We start from the raw sequence: 21583 nt of genomic DNA, 5'->3' as shown, positions 1-21583 counted from the left end.
AATAATAATAATAATAATAATAATAATAATAATAATAATAATAATAATAAAGGAAGGAGAAAAGGAAGAAAGAAGAAAAAGAAGAGTACAAAGGAAAAGATAAAGAAATTAAAAAATTAGTGTATATAAATAAAATTAATTTTAAAAAAGAAAGGTAATCTAGGAAATAAAGAAACAAATAAAAACAAAAATGGAAGAAAGAGAGAGAGAAAGAAAACAAGACAGTGAGACAGATATTATTGGAGACTGGAGCAAATACAATTCATGTGGCCAAGTTCAAAGAATTTCAAAGGGTAGTTTTCAGGTTATAATGTACTTGTATAAACAGATATAAATTTGAAGATACAAAAGTACATCTGAAACTTAATCAAAACCACATTTTTGAATTAGATTGAAATGCTATACTTACAGAAACATGTCAATGAATATAAATTAATTGAAGATAGGATTAATAAACAAAAGGATATAATAATAGAAAAATTTTAAGTAATTTACTCTTTGCATATTACAAAAAGGAAAAAATATTACAAGAAAGAAAATTCAGAAAAATCTATTAGGGTTATTTTTTGAGGGCATATTAAAGAATTTTGTTTGTAAATGAAGAAAGGATTTCATTTGTCATGTCAATCAAAGACAACAATAAAAAATGTTACAGAAGAATCACTCCCTTATGGGGTTAAAGGAAACAAAGAAATGAAAAAAAAATGCAAGAAAAAATTCAGACTTCCTATAAGAGGCCAGATCACTTAACTATTTATTTAAATTCACGTGTCTTTCTTGAAGAAGGAAATCAGACATAACTCAGCCTCATGAGGAACAGGAGACATGTGAAATAGTTGCGTGTATGCCCAAAGTCAAGTAAGAACTAGAAGATTTAAATAATATTCTGCAGTTGTTTTCTATATACATAGGTGGGGCTGACATAGAAATCAATACAGTGGACACTGGTTTTACAGTTGTATTAATTATGTATCACTGCAATGGACCTAGAAGACTCAACACTCAGCGAATCTTTAAGACAAATCCCTGACCACAAGCAAGTCCATTCTGAATATATCTGTAAGAGGAGTGGACTTCCTCCCGCTTGCATTTCGAATTATACAGGTACCACTGCTCCTTGCTTCCCTCTTTCTCATATATAAAATGGTAATATCTGCAATATATGTACCAGTTATGCCTATTTTCCTCTATGTTGGCAAAGAAACTTTAACTCAGGAGTCCCACTTTAGAGGTACAGGTTTAATTTAGCAGTAAATCAGTCGTTTATTGAGTACAAGAGCCTAGAGTCAATTCTCCACACTTGAAGAAACAAAAGATAGACTGCTTATTGTATTCTTAAATTAGTTTCTGTCACTATTATACAACCATTCACACCATCAATAAAAAACATAGCAGATGATGTAACTGCAGTTAGAAATGGGTTCCAATATGTGAATATTATAGCTATCTCATTTTCAAAATCAACATGACATAGGACAAAGGTTTTAAGAAAACTGCAAAGTATATCAATGTCTATCATATTCTGTGTATTATGAAAGTACCTTGACATCACTAAACTTGGAAATCATCCTTTGAAGTTGTTGTGCTCAGTCCCTTTTATAAATGAAAAAAGAAAAAACAACTCATTTTTTGTAGAATGACATGTCCAGCATAACACCACTATAAACAGCATTGTAAGGATTTGTATGTGTGTGTTGAAATTCCATGACAACGCTTCTATCCTTACATTAATAAGAATTCATTAAATTTAGTGGTCCATGATCTACTACGGCTCCTTGTCCTCACTTTTAGTGTTAAAAAACAAGCTTTCTTTTTCCTGTTTATGTTTAGTTTTGGTTTTATGATGCATGTTAAAAAAATGTTGTTCTTACCTAACAGCACTACTGCCCACATCAAGGTCTTGTGCTGTGACAGCTCCGATGATGGTCCCCACAGGAGTATCTTCATATACCTCCATGGTGTAAAATGGCTTGCTGAACACTGGTGGCTCGTCTACATCCAGCACACTGATTTTCACTGTAGCAGTGTCTTTAAATGGCCCAGCAGAGTGGAAGCGGTGGTCAAGGTGAAGGTTGGAAGCCTCTACTTTGAAAGTATATGCCTTCTTTGTTTCAAAATCTAAAGGCTGTAAGAAAGACAAAATGAGAAATTATGTTTATATAAAACAGGGCAGAAATGGTGACCATTGCTTCTAAGCAATCTGCAGCTGTATCCAAGTAATTCCAGATGTTTCAGCATCTCCTCTTATTTGATAAATTCAGGTAGAGCTAGCACATGGTAAATATTTAAAAACATTAAAGATCAAATGCATGTAGAAGTAACTTGTAATGTTAATGATCTAAATATACAGAATTGACAAAATCTACATGTATACATCAAGGTAGACAGGGCTGTTCATGTTCTCCTCAGCAGTTTGCAGTGAGTGAGACCTTATTTTGCTTCTATCCAATACTGACATCTACTGGACAAAAGTAAAGATTGAAAAAATAGAGAAAGAAATTGGATTGTCTAATTATTTATATTCCAAATGCACATACAAACTTAGACGGTTTGTTTTCTTACCAATACCATTGTCTGTTAAAATTCTTAAATACCCACGTATTTTAATAGTAAGAAGCAATTAAAAGGTAGTACAATGACACTTACAGTTGTTTGCATTCCTAGAAATATATATAAGATTATTGTGTGCAGTACATTGTCAGAATACATCACCAAAAACCATGTCCTTCAAAATATTGTTAAATTATGGAAGACATTGGAAGAAATGTAGGAAATCATTTTGTGCATGTGCTCTGATACTCAGTTTAGATTTTCCCTATTTCTAAATATTTCTTTCATCTTTGTATCTAAAAACATTATGGTCAAGGATGACTGGAGCACTGGAACACTTTATTTTTTTTTAATGGGGGATGGTTGGGGAGGGAATTAAGTTGACATGGGATCTCATTATTTAGCTTAGGCTGAGCTTGAACTGACAATCCACCTGTCTCAGCTTCATTACTGCTGTGATGAGAGATGGAATCTATCACACAGCTTTCTACGGAACACTTCTTTAGGTCAGGTGTGGGGACACCTATTAACTACCCCAGAGCTCAGAAGGTTGAAGAAAGATGATCTAAAGTTCAGTAACAGCATGGGCTACATTGTAGGGTACAAGGGAGCCAAAAAGGCAAGCATTTGCCTGGAGACAGTGACAAACATTACTCCTATTGACAAAAGAAGAAAGTGCTAAGAGGATGAAAATGTTTTTCTGGGATAAGTAAGCACAAGACCAAGCAGGCACATATTTTTTAATATGTGAAGGATCTTCATAAGAAATGTAAGTGTTAGAGTGACAACTTAAATTCTTTTTTAAGAGTTAAAATAATATGAGCTCTTTATTTAACAATTGCAGGTCATTCCATGGGTTAAGTGGTGAATATAGGGGACCCAGCAGCAAGATCAGTTCCACCTCTGAGCCTCTATTTCTGACTCTGCTAGGGTGAGCACATCGTCCTCTTGAACAGGGTCTTTGATTGTTTCAGATGACAGAGAGGCTGGTGTCATCCATAAATACCACATGTACGTGGGTACACTGTCCTTGCAAACCAGTCCTGCCCAGCACTTCGGTTGCTAACCAGCTTGATAGGCTGCGTGTGGCTCCTGTCCATTATGGTGGCGATATGGCAGAGAGCAACAACTTAAATTCTTAAGAATGTATTTACTTCTTTCATAAGATGAAAGAAGTGGGAAACAGTAAGATCTGGAGAGGACAGGAACTCCACAAAGAGAGCAACAGAACCAAAAAAATCTGAGCACAGGGGCCTTTCCTGAGACTGATATTACAACCAAGAACTATGCATGGAAATAACCTAAGACCCCTGCACAGATGTAGGCCATGGCAGTTCAGTATCCAAGTGGGTTCCATTGTAATAGGAACAGGGACTGTCTCTAACATGAACTGATTGGCCTGCTCTTTAATTACCTCCCTCTGAGGGGGGAGCAGCATTAGCAGGCCACAGCAGAAGAAAATGGAGCCACTCCTGATGGGAACTAATTGACTAGGATCAGAAGGAAGGAAAAGAAGACCTCCCCTATCAATGGACTTGGGGAGGGGCATGCATGCAGAGGATGGAGGAAGGAAAGGATTGGGATGGGAGGAGGGAAGGATACAAAGGGAATAAAGTATAATTAATAAAGAAAAATGTAAAAATGAATAAAAAAGAATGTATTTACAATTTATTAAAAGGAAGAATTACAATGTGGGGTTCAAGGCTGGTGGTACTTCATGTTGCTTTACTTTCAACTTAATCTAGAATGAAGCTGTATTATATAGTTAATACATTGCAAATCATTACCTGACATAAGTCTGAAAGAGAAATTAGATATATAATTATATACAATTATCATTGTTTTATAGAATTATTATATATTATGTATATATTATATATATAAACAAACATATACATTTGAGGACATCCATGATAATTTGGATTAAAGAACATAAAGTGTCAGTTTTTATGAATGCACAAAGTTCTGGAAGTATTAAGCAATATAATGCTGAACTTACTATTTCTAATTTGCATTTCACAAACATGCTATTTGTATTGTTTATTTTCATTCTACATCCCAATAGCAGCCTCCTCCCTCCTCTCCACCTGTTCCCACCTTCCCACACTCTCGCCCTTTTCTCTTTCCCTTCTCCTCTGAAAAGGTGAATTTCCTCCCTGTAACAAACCCATCTTGGCATCAAGTTGCATCAGGACTAAACATTTCCTCTTTCACTGAGGTCAGACAAGGCAATCCAGTTAGGGGAGTGATTCAAAAGCAGGCAAAGGAGTCCCTGCCACAAACAACCCCTGCTCCACTTGCTAGGAGAACCACATGAAGACCATGAGTTACACATGTGTGGGGGCTTAGGTTCAGACCATTCATGCTTTTTGGTTGGTGCTTCAGTCTGTAAGCCCCATGAGCTTAGAGTAGTTGACTCTGTTGGTCTTCTTGAGGAGTTCTTGTCCCTACTGGAACCTTCTGTTCTTCACCGCACTCTTCTTCAAAACTCCCAGAGCTCTACCTAATGATTGACTGTGGGTCTCAGAATCTGTTTTGATCTGCTGCTAGGTAGAGCCTCTCAAAGGACAGTTATGTTATGCTCCAATGTGCAAGCATAGCAGAGTATCATTAATAGTGTCGAGGGTTAGCTCGGTTAGCTCCTTCCCATGGGGTAGGTCTCAAGATGGACCACCCAATGGTGAGACATTCCCTCAATCTTTCCTCCATCTTTATCTTTGCACATTTTGTAGTTAAGATGAATTTTGGCTCAAAGGTTTTGAGGGTGGTTTGGTATCCCCCTCCCTCCACTGGAAGTCCTGTGTAGCTGGGAGGTTACATCATTAGTCTCCATGCTGCCTAGAACTAGGAGTCTCAGCTAGAGTCACCACCATATCTTTCTAGGAGCCTTCTCAGTTGCACATCTCCAGCTTGTTTCAAAGATGCCCTCTGCTACACCTACGTCAGTGTCGCCATAGTAGCATATGTTATAGGGCGGGGGATACGCTTTCTCCGGAAATTCGCCCCCTGGAAGGTCCCTGGCAGACTCATCCCACTTGGAAAAGAGACATGTTCTGAGATTTCTACGCTTTTTCAGTTGTGGCTCTGGGGCTGGAATAATGAATTATTTGATCTTTCTCTGTGACTCCTGAAACAGCACAACTAATTTTATAAAGAAATTTATTATTAGTAGATTGTTAAAGGCTTTAATAAAAATAGAATGTAAAAGGAATAAGTTTAAGAAAAGTAATGAATTAAATTTAGTATTAATAGGCATTAAGAACAGTGAAAAAATAATAGGCTCCTTTTTAAGAAAAAATAACATGAGAAGTACAGCTGGCACGAGTTTACCTCTCCCTTCAGTGTCTTGTTCCTAGGGAAGATCATCAATCTTTAGCAGGACATATGGGAGGATGGTTGACAAAGGTGTGTTTAGACTTTGGCAGGTATTCGACTTGGCTCGGAGGACTATTACAGCTCCTGACTTTCCACTTCACTAGTCAGTGATAATGAAACCATAGTTTGAGGTTTTTGTTTTTTGTTTGCGTTGATCAGAAAGTTTCTAGGCAAAGATTTCTTGTGGGCACTGCCCTATGTTAAAACATAAACTTTTATCCTTGGTAAAAGTCTGAATGTTCTGAAAAGCATGCCAATTTTAAGGTGCTTCCTTGTGAGATCACTGTAAAAATACTAGCTTGACTTCAGTAAAATTGCAGCAGGGTCAAAACCATCAAGATGTTTCTTTCTGTCATTTCTTCGCCGAAACCGTGTCTTCCCGTCCAAAAGCCTTGTTCTCCCGCGGACAACAGGAGCCCGACCGGGCCGGTCCGTGGCAGCCCTCCTCCCTCCATTTCCCTTCTTCCTCTCAGCCCTCATCCTCCCACCCCAAATATGACCACATCTGATGCTCCTGTCCATGGTTTCTCTTCACTCTACAAAACCTCTGTCCTCTTGCATCGGCTCTCCACATTTCTGATCTTCAACCTCATTTCTCTCCCTGCTCCCTCTTCTACCCTGTTCCTTTTTTTCAAGCGCTTCCATTGTCTATTCTATTTCTCCTCCTGAGTGAGATTCAAATATCTTTCCCTGGGTCCTCCTTGTTAGCTTTTTTGGGACTGTGGATTGTAGCATGGTCATCTTGTACTATATAACTAATATCTGCTTATAAGTGAGTATACACCACGTGTGCCTTTCTGCTTCTGGGTTAGCTCACTCAGGATGATCTTTTCTAGTTCCATTCATTTGCCTGAACATTTCAGTATTTCCTTGTTTTAAATAGCTGAGTAGTATTTCATTGTATAGATGTACCACAGTTTATCCATTCTTTGGTTGGGGGATGTTTGGGTTGTTTGCCATATCTGGCTATTACAAGTAAAGCTGTAATGAACATAGTTGAACAAATATCCTTATCGTATGATAGATATTGTTGGTATATGCCCAGGAGTAGAATAGCTGGGTCTTGAGGTAGAGCTATTTCCATTTTTCTGAGAAAGATCCAGAATCATTTCCAAAGTGGTTGTACAAGTCTGTATTCCCACCATCAATGGAGGAGGGTTCTCTTTTCTCCAAATCTTTACAGCATGTGCTGTCACTTCAGTTTTTGTTTTTAACCTTTCTGGTGGATGTAGTATGGAATCTTAGAGTTGTTTTGATTTGCATTTTCCTGATGACTCAGGACTTTGAAAATTTCTTTAAGTGCATCTCAGCGTTTATATTTTCCCCTGTTGAGAATTCTTGATATAGTTCTCTACCTCATTTATTCTAGCTTGCTTGTGTTCCGAGAAAGCAAGCTGCACATACATCACTTGTACTTGTTCCATTAATGCTCTTAGAACCAGTTTTTTCTTAAGATTCAGGCATGGGTACCGTGTTCTCCTCATTTAAGTCCCTGCTTTCTCCTGTAAATCGAAATATGTACACTTGCACAATCATAAAATTTCTTTACAGAGAAGCCTTAAATTTATTTATTTTACTGATTACACGTTGTAACTATCTAAAGAACTTGGCTTCTTACCGGTATGTCAATTTCAAGGTAAAGTCAGGAGACTTTACCTAAATTCTTTTCCTTTTTTAGTATTCAACATTTTAGAAGACAAGCAAGTCTATGCCTTTTATTTTCTTATTTATTTTTTACAGTTTATTTATTTTATATTCTGATTATAGCCCCCTCCCCCATCTTCCTTCCCTCCCCTCTTCACACCTTGTATTCCTCTCCACTAGTCCACTGAAAGGGAAGTCCTCTTCCCTTGCCATCTGACCCTAGCCTATCAAGATCCTCTACCTCTGTGGCCTTGAAAGACTGTACCACCAGGGAGAAGTGATCAAATAGCAGGCAAGCGAGCTAAAGTCAGAGACAGGCCCTGCTCCCCTTACTAGGGAAGCCACTAGTATGGCTCAATGTATGGTCCTTGGTTGGTGCATCAGTCTCTGCAGGACCCCCTTGGTCCAGAGTTTTTCACTTTGTTCATCTCCTAGTGGAGATCCTGTACCTTACAAGTCCTTCTATTAGCCCCTTCTTCCATAAGACTCATTGCCCTCTGCCCAGAGTTTGCCTCTGAATCTCTGCATATGCTTCAATTCCCTCTTGGGTGAAACCTGTCAGAGGACCTATATGGGCTCCTTTCCTATTACTTCTCTTCCACTGCTTCTGGTGTCTATTCATTCTGAATGAGATTTAAGCATCCTCCCTAGGGTCTTCCTTAGTGTTTTGCTTCTTTAAATCTATAGACTTAAGTATGGTTAATCTATATTATATGGCTAATATCTACTTATATGTGAGTATATACCATGCCTGTCGTTCTGTTTCTGGGTTACCTCACTCAGGATTATCTTTCCTAGTTCCATTCATTTGCCTGCAAATTACACGATTTCCTGCTTTTTAATAGCTGAGTAATATTCCATTGTGTAAATGTGCCAAAATTTCTGTATCCATTCTTCAGTTGAGGGGCATCTAGGTTGTTTCCAGATTCTGGGATTACGAATAAAACTGCTATGAACATAGCTGAGAAATGTCTTTGTTAAATATTGGAGCATCTTTCTGGTATATGTCCCTGTTGATCTAATATGGCCAGCACAAATTTAGTGGTCAACTTTGAGATTCAGGGGCCAAGGGGAGAACCTATTTGTATGTTTCGATTTGTTTTGCAACTGAACTTACATCCTGCAGTTATCCGAGCTCCAGAAAAAAAAAAATAATTAAGAGAAACAGCACAGTAATATTGAAACTGGAGTTCCTTCTTACTGACTCTGACCCTTAAGCAATCTTTCTTTAGAAAATGATGCATTTCAGTAATAGCAAAGAGAATCAGCAGTTGGTTCTTTGCTTGAATTTAATCACCTACTTGTCTTACTACCATCATAATTTGAACCTGAATTGCTAAAGATCACAATAAAATTCTGGCATTTAAAAAAGTACAGAATGATCATCATTTGATCAGAATCTTAGAAAAATGAATTATATGTGTTGAAATTAATTTTGTGAATTTGAGTTGATTTAATTCTTGCACAATAGATATACAACTTTCTGGCATGACTCACAGCACATTTAATCTTAAGACTGTTTCTAGGGTTCCCACATGGTGAATGAGTTGTCCATGGTCTACACCTGAGCAAGGGGTCCAGGTCCTCTCTGTGCACGGTCTTCTGTTGATGTATCAGTCTCTGAAGTCATCCCTGGGACTAGCTTTTTTTGGTCTTATTGTTTGCCTCCTGTGCCCTCCAGGTCTTTCTACTTACCCCTTTTCCTAAAGACTCCCTATGCTCTGTCCAAAGTTTGGGTGTGAGTATCTGCATCTGCTTCAATTCCCTGCTGGGTGGAGTCTTTTAGAGAACTAAAAGGTAGGCTCCCATCTTGTTACCTCTATCCTACCACTTTAGGTGTCTTTCCTGTTTTCTTTTTTTGAATGAGTATTAAACATCTGCCCTATGTTCCTCCTTGTTGTTTAGCTTCTTTAAGTTTTTAGATTTTAGTATGTTTATTCTGTATTATATGGCTAATATCCACTTATAAGTGAGTATATGTCATGCGTGTTTTTCTGTTTCTGGGATACCTCACTAAGGATGATCTTTTCTAGTACCATCCATTTGCTTACAGATTTCACGATTTCCTTGTTGTTAATAGCTAAGAAGTATTTCAATGTGTATAGGTACAATGATTTCCGTATCATTCCTTGGTTGAGGTATATCTAGGTTTTTTACAGATCCTATTATGAATAAATTAGCTATTGAGATAGTTAAGCAAATTCCCTTGTGTTGTTGAGCATCATTTGGAGAGGAGACAGTTCCTGATATGAACTCGGCTTCCTGCTTCTTGATCACTTCTCCCTGGTGGAGCAGCCTGGCCAGCCCACAGAGAAGAGGACCCAGACAGTATTGACGAGACCTGATAGGCTAGGGCCAGACAGTAGGAGAGGAGAACTTCCCTTGTCAGTGTACTATGGGACAGGGATAGTTGAGAAAGAGCGAAAAGGTGGGACCAGAAGGAAATGTGGGAGGGGTCTACCACTGGGATACAAAGGGAATAAATTATAGAAAAAACGCATAATGATAAAAAGAAAAATAATGTTTCTAGAAGGGTAAGAAAATGATTATTAAAGCAGGGTTTAGATTAGGAATTCCTTCTTCCTTGGCTAGAAATAGGTCATATAGAGCCAGTTTTCTTGCAGGGTGGTGGTCAGGGATCACATTGTAGGGAGCTATGCATTAAGAGATCAAAGCTATGCAGTAAGAAATCAACATTTAATGAAATGGGATGTCTATGTAATACCATCCTAAATTAAAAAAAAAAAAACAAACTGAGAGTTAGGCAAACTACATCATTATAGATGTAATTTCTCTTTTACATTCTTACTTTGCCTAGGGGCAGAACAGCTGAAACAATGAAGAGCATTATCTGAAGATATTTTTCTTACTTCTAAGGACATAAAAAAATATTAACATTTAGGTGACTCAACCTTAGGGGCTTCCAGAGTTCCAGTTTCTACATACAAATCAATGGATTTCATTTATTGAATTCTTGGTGAATTTCAAAATCAGTATCTCTGGTATGCAAAACAAATAGGTGCCTGAATTTATCATCATCATCATCATTTGTTTCTCAAGGACCTCCAATATCTGTGTTCAGTGGTCCAACACAGAGGGTGGCCATGGCCTGAGAATTTAATAGCATGTCAACAAACTAGGTCCTGAGTTTTAAAGGTAAATCAATTATACAGATATAGTAAGGTCCTTAAACCTTTAACATATTATTAAGCCTCTGCCCTAATTAGGTGAGGTTTTAAGAGAAACTGATGACAGTGCTTACTGACTGGCTTATAAGAGGTTACTTACAAAGGCACAGGTATTAGCATAATAAGTGACAGAAGCAATATAAATTAAAAGTGATCATAGATAAATGCTGGCCAAACTATAAATCTCAACAGCTAAATCACTGGCAAATAAATTCTCCTCGCAAGAATAAGCATGGACATGGACCCTAAACCTCAGATCTGATCGAGTACCAATTCATACCATAATTTCTGTTGAAATTATGGTGGTGAATAAAGAACACAGCCTCACATATTCTGATCAATAGGAACAGCTTTGCCATTCTTTACATCCAATTATTCTCTTTTATGACGAAAACCAATCTTTTACGTTAATATGATAAAGCAAAGAGTCTCTCGAAATATATCCTGCATTTATAATACTATGCCCCGCAGAATCTAAGAAGTCTTGATAGTTATTAGAAAGACACATTTTCAAGGAACAAATGCTCAGAAGATTTCATTATCAGAAATACAACAGAATGTTTGTAGACAAAGAATTGGAAACAGATTTATGTCACATTAAGGCAGGAGAGAAAGACACTCAGGAATATACTTTTGTAATGAAAGTTTACTACGTAATCTGGACAATAAATAAAAAACATTCAAAATGAGGTGTATTTCAAGAAGAAATTACATTTTCCAATACTTAGTTTTATGATAAATAACATAACTAATATCAGTTCTTATCTGGAAAGAGGTGTAAAATACTGTGGATAGTCTACAACCACTGTGTAAGAACTCACATCACTATTTCAATAAAATGTGATCAAGCACTCAATAAATCAAAGATATTACTCTATTAGGTGAGAATGTTTTGGTAAGGAAAAAATAAACTGAAAATTGGACATTTGAAAGGTAATTTTCCTTTTAACAAAATTTCCATGTATTTAATCATAGTATATATGTATGTATTGGGAAAGCTTAATGTCCTCATGGCAAAGGCAGGTCCAGAGGATTGAAAACAGCCTATTGATATTTGCTAGATTCTTAGTTTAGAAAGAAAGAAAGGGAAAGGATGAGTAGGAACATTTATTTTGTGTTTGTGTACACGAGCATTATAAGGCAGCTTCATACATGTATGTATATCTGTGTGAAGGTGTGAGTACATATATTGAAACATGAATATGGAAGACATAGGCCCAAGGGAGATGTCTTCCGTTATTACTTTCCAATTTTTTTAAGGCAGGGGTTCTCTAAAACTTAGAACTCACTAGTTTACTTAGACTTGACTGGCCATTGAGCACAAGGGATCCTCTGGAAATCTCCTCCAGAGCATTGGCACTGTAATCTCATTTACATGTCCAGCATGAATCTGAACACAGATCATCATAACTAAATGACATGTCCTTATGTGCTGACCCTCATCCCCAAGTCCATCCATACACATTTCTATAGAGAACAGAGATGGACTCTATTGCTAACGTTTTTGGATTTCAAAATAAAACTTTACATCTAGGAAATTACAGGTAAATCTACATTGAGTGTTTCAACTTGTAGATAGTTTAGAGTTGAGAATATTTATGAGTCTAGAATACATACACACACACACACACAAACAAATACACACATCCTGAATTTGAATACATGGTTGATTATCAAATGTATGTAGTGCCTGTAGAGACTAGAATAGTGTATTGGATACCCTCATATAGGGGTAATTGTCAACTACCATATAAGTGCTCAATCCTTTGACAGAGAAGACAACACATTTTTTATTAAAAATAATTTTTAATTTTTCTTCATAATATATTCATTATATAACCTGATTGAAGTCCTCTCCCTCAACTCCCTTAATCACACCCTCTCTCCCTCTTCCCCTCACCCCCTTCCCTAGATGACTGAAGGGGGAGATTCTCCACTATTGCCATCTCCCCATAGCTTGTTAAGTCTCATGAAGACTGCCTGGATCCTCTCCCTCTGTGGCCTAGCAAGGCTGCATCATCAGGGGTGAGTGATCAGAGAGCAGTCAAACTGAGTTCATGATAAAAGCAGCCCCTGCTTCCCTCACTCAGAATTCCATATGGAGACTGGGCTGCCAATCAACCACATCAGAGCTGGGGGTCTAGGTCCTCTCCATGCATGGTCCTTGGTTGGTGCATCAGTCTTTGCAGGACTCCCAAGGACACAGATCTTTTAGTATTGTTGGTCTCCTTGTGAATGTTATTTTAAACATTATTTCAAATATTTTTTACTTGAAATACACTCTTAACCACTGAGCCATGTCTCCAGGACCAATTAAAGTTTTTTTTTTTTTTAAAGCAAAATCAGTTGTTTCTAAAACCAGAAACTAAACATTCACAGATGCGAAAATTACCACATTTTTTCCTTACAATATAGCATGTCAGAGCAGATTAAAAACAAAAATAAGTAAAAAAAGAAACAGGGATCATAGAAAGGGCTGGCATGTGTACAATTTTTTCCAGTCTTGAGATATTCCTCCAAGTCGACCACATGGTGGTGCTATATTACTAACTTACATGACATGGACTCAAATCGTTAGATAACTGCTTAACCAAAAATGAATTTGGAAAGTTAGTGATTAATGAGCAAATACATAATATAAAGGCCCCATGGAACCTGTTAACAACTGCTTATTGTCCCCATGTGCAGTGAATAATGAATTTGATCTCCTATGCTGAAAATAATTCTGCTTTACATTTGATGCTACAGTTAAATAAATTTTAAATGAAATAATAAGCCAGTTAACATCATGAGTATAAGACTTTTTCTATTTTGTAGAGTAACCTAATTTATACTAATGAATAACTTTGTAATTGTTTATTTAACACTGATGCATTATTGCTTGTTATTTGGTAAAAGGTATATTATATAAAACAGCACAGAATTATTAGTGAAATTATGTGTGATATTAAATAAAACAATCTGTAATCTAGATATTTACTCTACTATTATAATTACACAAACAGGAGAAAATCAACAAAAATATTTCCATGAACGAATTTGTACTTTCAGTCCTGAAAAGATTTAATTCAGTTAAGTTTCTATTTGAATTGATATAAAATATTTATCGTATTTTTATTTATCCATTAGTGATGCTTACAACATAACTCAAGAGGCTTTAAACATGTATATGTATGTATATGTATATGTATATGTATATATATATATATATATATATATACATATATATATATATTTCTGAAAATGTGGCCCACCTTTCAAGTTTTACATGGGAATAAATTTTTAAAACATTTTTATTTTTGGTTTCTTATTTCTGATGTTGTATTGCCCAACAATGTATAAGAATGTTTTGATATTTTATTCTTAGCTCAGTGTAATATGATATGAGTCAATTCGGAGTCTTTCTTATTTTGTTTTATTTTATTAAAAATATCTTGTGCCTTGGAGAGATTTGTAAAGCTTCATGATGTTACTCTGAATTTAAAGTGACAGAGAAATGACATTCTTTCTGAATCCTCATAAAATGAAACAAAGTTGCGTTTAAAATAAATAAATAAAAATGCCTTTCTTCATTCTTCTCACCTCATATAAACCTGAGCATCCTGTTCACCTACTTACATCCCTGCTCCTCAGAGGAAAAGAAGGAAATGAAAGTAGTAAACAGGGAGCAAGGATGAGATAAAAGATAAAACAATAATGAAAATATGCACTTCACAGCATGGAACATTCTACAGTTCAATGTGAAATTTTTCAAAAAGAAAATCATTGTAAATATCAAAGAACCTTATGCTTTTTTCATTGACTGCATCTTTTAGGTCAAAATTAAAGTAATTCTTTTAAAAACGCTATATATTAATTTCTCAAATAGATTTTAAAACTCTACATGGAAGAAGTGTATGTAAAATTTGACTCTCATATGAATTTAATTTTTCACTGAAAGCCTTATATTTCATTTACATCCCAAGATTGCAAAGGGGAAGTATGCTAATACTAGGACATAATGTAATCCAAAAGCTGATGTTATTTGTATAGACACTTGGTTTTCTCTTTATTTTCATTCAAGCACTCCTAATCTTAACTTTTATGTATCCTGCTAATATACTGATACTGTGCTTAAAAATTCTGAATATACTATATTTGACCAAAGACATAGATAGTGTCCTTAAGGAATGGATGTTGTTGTTCAAGTTAATTTTAAAAATTTCTTAAGAGTTTTTTCACCTGTATATTTTTATTCTCCCTTTAAGAAACTGTACAAATCTTTTAATCAAGAAATATATCTATGAGTGTGTATGCATAGAAAATCTTTTTCCACACAATGTACGATAACCAGAGAGAATTGTATATAATTTAAGGCTTTCTTACAAAATCTGCTGCATCTTAGACTTTAAGTAAAATCCTCACAGTTATTCAAATATTTCATATAATTTAACAGAAAATCAGAATATCTATAAAAGTTTACTTTCATCCTTTAAAATTCAACAAGGCCATCATCAGTTCTCACATTTTCATTGACTATGACCATTCTGCGTGAAGTTCACACCAGCTCTGTTGATTGTATCTGTGGTATCTTTGAGGTATTTCAACCCTTTTCCCCCAGTCACAATTATCATCAAAATAGCCTGAATGACTCAGCTCTGGGCCTATGAAGGTGATTTAGTGTAAACTCACAGTAGAACCTCTATCAAGATCAAACCTAGTTTCTGGGCTTTTCCCCTCCTCTTAAGCCTCTTCTCCTCCTAGCATCCTGTCCTTGCTGCCCTGAGGCTACTCCTTTATTTTGCCAGTGATATCCGTCCTCAGAGATTTTGGAAATATTACTGCTTAGGTTTTAAGGAAGCACACATCATCTAGGTACCATAGTGTTGGTCTCTCTTCCTTTAGCTGGAAGACTTTCCTGATCAATTCTCTAAAAGACACTGTCCTCCATATGCTTATTGACATTTCACTATGATGTATGTCTTTTCAACTTTCCTTTATCACTACCAACTCTGTGCCTTTCCTCAAAAACCTTCTGGAGTACAAGGAGTAGATTTCCCTAATTCACCTTTATATTCCATGTCTTGAGTAAGTCCAGTACTGAGTAGCTGCTCCACAAATGTTTTCTGACTAATGCAATAGACTTTCTGTCAAAGAATTATGTGATGATAATGATTTTAATGGTCTCAAGGTTCCTTTGTTCCCATCCAGAAGCTGACAGACTAGTTCCAAGACAACCCAGGTTACCACCAGTCTTGGAACAACAGTTTAGTCACTAGGAAGTGGCACCATTTGGAAACATTAGGATATATTGTATTGTTGGAGTATGCATAAACTTGTTAGAGAAAATGTGTCACCAAGGCTGGGCTTAGAGGTCTCAAGTTAGAGCCAGTGGCTTGCTATCTTCTTGCAGCCTGTATATCTGGATGTAGAACTCTCAACTCCTTCTCCATCACCATGTCTGCATACATACTGCCAGGCTTCCTGCCATGATGACAATGGACTAAACCTCTGAAACTTTAAGAAACCTCCAATTAAATGCATTGTATTAGAAGAGTTATCATGATCATAATGCCTCTTTATAGCAAAAGAAACCTGGCTAAGGTAATTATATAGAATGAATAGGTTAGGAACACAAACACACACACAGAGATACATATGTACATGTGTATATGCGTGTGGGGGGTTATGCAACAGTAACTAGTGAAAAAAAAAAAAAAACACATGTCATGACTTGGGGCAGAGTGCCAGAAATCTTATGGAAGAAGAGGAAGATAGAAAGACCAGGAAGGCACAGGAACTCCACAAGGAAAACAACAGAGCCACAAAACCTGGGTCCAAGGGAGCCTGCAGAGACTGATACTCCAATAAGGACCTAGAATCCCTATTGCTAGAATTCCAGAATTTTTGTATGAGCTTGGGTATTCATACCCAGGACTCATGCTTTTGAGACAAGTACATTACTGACAGAACTATTCCACTAGCCTGAATTTGGTAGGACTTTGAGCAAAACTTCTAAAGTTCATTTAAATAATCTGAGGTTTGGCAGAGTGCAGGAAATAATATGAAAGAAGAGAGAGTTAGTAAGACCTGGAGAGAACAGGAACTCCACAAGGACCAAATATATCTGGACACAGGGGCTTATCTGTGACTGATTCTCCAACTAGGGACCATGCATGGATATAATCTAGAACCCCTGCTAGGTCATAGCCCATGGCACCTCAGTATCCAAGTGGTCTCCCTAGTAAGGGGAACGGGGACTGTTTCTGGCATGAACTCTATGGCTAGCCCTTTGACCTCCCCAACCTCCCATGGGAGGAGGAGGCTAACAAGGCCACAAAGGAGGACATTGCATCCAGTCCTGGTGAGACCTGATAAGCTATGGTCAGATGGAAGGGGGGGGAGTACCTCCCTACAAGTGGACTTAGAGAGGGGCAAGGAGGAGATGAGGTAAAGAGGGTAGGATTGGGAGGGAATGAGGAAGGGGCTACAGCTAGGACACAAAGTAAATAAACTGTAATTAATATAAAAATATATTTAAAAACTGACCTGAGCTAGACCACCTCTCTTTAGGTAAACTGTTGAACTTCCGCTCCTGGGAGGTCACCATATCAGTGCTGAGCTTACTGCAGACAACTAATCAACACAGAACACTAAATCTCGGGGCTTCTGAACTGAAACCAACTCAGTTTCCTAGGGTAAATATACTATAGCTCAGGGTCACCTGCCTGGCCTACATGCTTTTCCATTCTGCATTTATTAGAGAAATGAGTTTCTCAAACACAATTTATGTTGATTTATATTACTATAATATGATATATAACTTAAATGAGAGCTGAGTCTTTAAAGATCATTTTCATTGCCATATTTTTTTCTTGGTCAAATCATATTTTCAGCAATATTGAAATGTTTAATGAAGGGGGGGCGGAGCCAAGATGGCGACTAGCACACACAGTTTCTGAGCTGTGGAAGTGCTAACTATCTGAGTTGGTGCGTGGAAGGAACTCTAAACAAGGAAAACAAGGTGAGGCTTCCTAAACAACAGGGAACATCGCAGGAGGCGAAAACTTTGGTCTCAGGTCACCCGGAGACTTGTTTGGAGAAGACATAACTGCCTGGGGTCTGCAGCCGCTGAGGCGGAGCTCCAAGCCCTTTAGCTGCAAGTGTCAGCAGTACCTGTCTCTGAGTCCCAGATCCGCTGGGCAGCTGCACCATTCTCCCAGGGCCCAAGTCTGCTAGACACCATACTAGCTCCACAGGATCGCAATCACTGACGGTATGGCCTGCCCAATCCCAGAGTGACAGAGAATACGCTATATACTCACCAAAACCAGACAGAAACGCCACACTAGCTAGGCACACCAGGCGCTCGGAGAAAACAGTGAAGAGACCCCAGGACTTCCCAGAAAGCATCTGGACTAGCAACCCAGTCTCCAGTTACAGCCGGACTTTCTAACCTGGAGGCGGAGCAGCACTGAGCTGGCGGGGCAAATCAGCCCTCCAGTTTAAGACTAACCAGGGCCAAACCAGAGAACAGAAAGCCTGGTTACCCTGATCCCTACTGATGTGACCACCTTGAAATCTCCAGCTGCAGCAAACCTCATAACCTGGCAGTGACAGCAGCACGGAGCTGGCAGAGCACATCAAAGAAGCAGGGACAAACCAGAAAGCAGAGAGCCCAAATACCCCGATCTCTGCCAAGTGACCTGCCTGTAAGTGAGTGCACACTTGAGAATCTGCAGCTCCCCAGATCCTGGGTCCTTCTAAAACAGAAGCCAGGCATCGAACCCCCTCCCACCCATATACCCACTTTGGGAAACAGAGGGGCACTTGGGACATTGAAGTTCCTGCTCTGTGGGTCTAATTGAGGAGTTTAGGCAGTTAATGCCAGAAATTGCGCTGCAATCATCACTAGCGCCTGCGACATATACAGTGCAGAGCCTCTCCCACACACTCAAGGGTTCAAGATTAGCCATCACTCTGTCCCTTGAGATACATGTCCACGCACACTTACACACACACACACACACACACACACACTTGCATTTGCCCCATCTGCACCTGCATACTTTTCTCCCACAGGTACAGCTAGTCCTCAGCACATGCTAAGGACAGGGGACCTCTCTCAGCTTGATGAAGAACTCTCCAGACACCAGAGAGAGATAGTACCAGTCTGATCTGCAGAATCCAAAAACAAACAGGAAAGGTTTCAGATAAGCCAATGGCCAGGGGTAGGCGAAAGAACACTTCCAACATAAATCAGGACATCATGACTTCACCAGGAAACCCCAAAATTGATGGCTACTCCAATTCATCAGAAGCACAGGAAAAGGACCTTAAATCCATGCTTACACAATTATTTGAGGCTCATAAGGAGGAAATAAACAAATCTTTCAAAGAGTTGGCCAGTCAATTGGAGGTAAAGAAAGAAGAAATAGACAAAAGCCTTAAAGAAACACAGGCAAACATAGCCAAACAAATAGAGGCAAAAGTAGAGATAAAATTAGTGGCATATAAAAAGGAAATTAACAAGGAAATAGAGACCATCATAGAGAGACAGGAATCCAAATTCAAACACATAAAAGAAATGGTGCAAGGCATGAAAACAGAATTAGAATCAATAAAGAAAACACAAAATGAGAAAACCCTTGAGCTGGAGAACCTGGAGAAAAATCAGGAACCACAAAAGTAAGCATCATCAACAGAATACAAGAGATGGAAGAGAGAATCTCTGGAGCTGAAGATACACTTGCAGAAATTGATACTTCTCTCAAAGAAAAAGTAAAATCAGAAAAGTTCCAATCACAAAATATCCAAGAAATCAAGGACGCTATGAAAAAACAAAAACTAAGAATAATAGGAATTGATGAAAAAGAAGACTCCAGGCTCCAAAGTCTAGAAAATATTTTCAAGAAAATCAGAAGAAAATTTTCCCAACTTAAAGAAAGAGATGTCCATAAATATACAAGAGGCCTACAGAACTCCAAATAGACTAGACCAGAAAAGAAACAGATCACGTCACATCGTAGTCAAAACACTAAATCTACAGAACAAAGAAAAGATATTAAAAGCAGCCAGGGAAAAAGGCCAAGTAACAGGTCTGAAGGTAGACCTATCAGAATCACACCGGACTTCTTATCAGAAACTATGAAAGACAAAAGGGCCTGGGCAAGTATCATGGAGACTCTAAGAGATCACAAATGTCAACCCAGACTACTATACCCTGCAAAGCTTTCAATCAACATAGATGGAGAAAACAAAATATTCCATGAGAAAACTAAATTTATGCAATATCTACACAGCAAACCAACCCTACAGAAGATGCTAAAAGGAAAACTCCAATCCAACAAAAACAACTTCACCCAAAAAACACAGGGCATACAGACAATATCCCAACAAAAATGAAAGGAGAACAAGCAATGAAATAGGGTAAGATCACTGACTCCATTACAGAAGGAACTAACATGCATTGGTCACTACTATCTATCAATATCAATGGACTCAACTCATCAATAAAAAGACACAGGCTAACAGAATGGTTGCAGAAACAGGATCCAACATTCTGTTGCATCCAAGGAACGCATCTATGCAACAAGATAAACACCACCTCAGAGTAAAGGGCTGGAAAAAAGTTTTTCAAGCAAATGTTTCCAGAAAACAAGCTGGAGTATCCATCCTAATATCTAATAAAATAGACTTTCATCCAAAGTTAATCAAAAAAGATAAGGAGGGCCACTATATTCTCATCAAAGGAAAAATTCACCAAGAGCACATCACAATCTTGAATATCTATGCCCCAAATACAAGAACAGCTACATTCATAAATGAAACATTATTAAAGCTTAAATCAGACATTGATCCTAATATCTTAATAGTGGGAGACTTCAACATCCCACTCTCATCAAGGGACATATCAACTAGACAGATACCAAAGAGGGAAATAAAAGCACTCTCAGAATCCCTAAATCAAATGGACCTAATAGACATCTACAGATCTTTTCACCCAAACTCAAAAGAGTGCACCTTCTTTTCAGCACCACATGGAACCTTCTCCAAAATAGACCATATAGTGGGTCACAAAGCAAACCTCAACAGATACAAAAGGATTGAAATAATCCCTTGTATACTATCTGACCACCATGGACTAAAGCTGGACATCAACAACAACAGAAACAACAAAAAGCTGACACACACATGGAAACTGAACAACTTACTACTCAATGACAGCTGGGTTAAGGAAGAAATAAAGAAAGAAATTAAAGACTTCCTAGAATTCAATGAAAATGAAAGCACAACATACCCAAATATATGGGACACATTGAAAGCAGTGCTCAGAGCAAAATTTATAGCACTAAGTGCCTGCAAGAAGAAATTTGTAACATCACATACAAACAACTTAATGGCCCAACTGAAAACCCTAGAAAAAAAAAGAAGCAGATACACCCAAGAGGAGCAGAAGGCTGGAAATAATCAAACTCACGGCTGAAATCAATCAGTTAGAAACAAATAAAACTATCCAAAGAATAAATGAAACAAAAAGCTGGTTCTTTGAGAAAATCAACAAGATAGACACAAACCCTTAGCCAAACTAGCAAAAAAGTAGAGAGAAACTATCCAAATCAGCAAAATCAGAAAGGAAAATGGGGATATAACTACAGACACTGTGGAAATCCAAACAATTATTAGGTCATACTACAAAAACCTATATGCCACAAAATTTGAAAATCTAAATGAAATGGATAATTTTCTTGACAGATTCCATCTACCAAAATTAAGTCAAGATCAGGTAGAAAGACTGAATAGCCCTATATCTACCAAGGAAATTGAAGAAGTCATTAACAGTCTCC

General features: G+C 37.6%; 1 protein-coding gene across 2 annotated transcripts in view; it reads right to left on the bottom strand.

The window, feature by feature from the left end:
• The window catches only part of Cdh12 (cadherin 12), a 402089-nt gene that overhangs the window by 58499 nt on the left and 322007 nt on the right, over positions 1–21583 (bottom strand). For both annotated transcript variants that reach the window (XM_055619002.1, XM_055619003.1), the window contains one exon: positions 1872–2125. In XM_055619002.1, the coding sequence (XP_055474977.1) occupies positions 1872–2125 (254 nt within the window). The remainder of the gene's footprint in view (positions 1–1871; positions 2126–21583) is intronic.

Source organism: Psammomys obesus, unplaced genomic scaffold, assembly GCF_907164565.1.
Source record: "Psammomys obesus unplaced genomic scaffold, mPsaObe1.curated_primary_1811, whole genome shotgun sequence".
NCBI classification, from domain to species: domain Eukaryota; kingdom Metazoa; phylum Chordata; class Mammalia; order Rodentia; family Muridae; genus Psammomys; species Psammomys obesus.
This window is presented reverse-complemented; position numbering and strand designations above follow the sequence as displayed.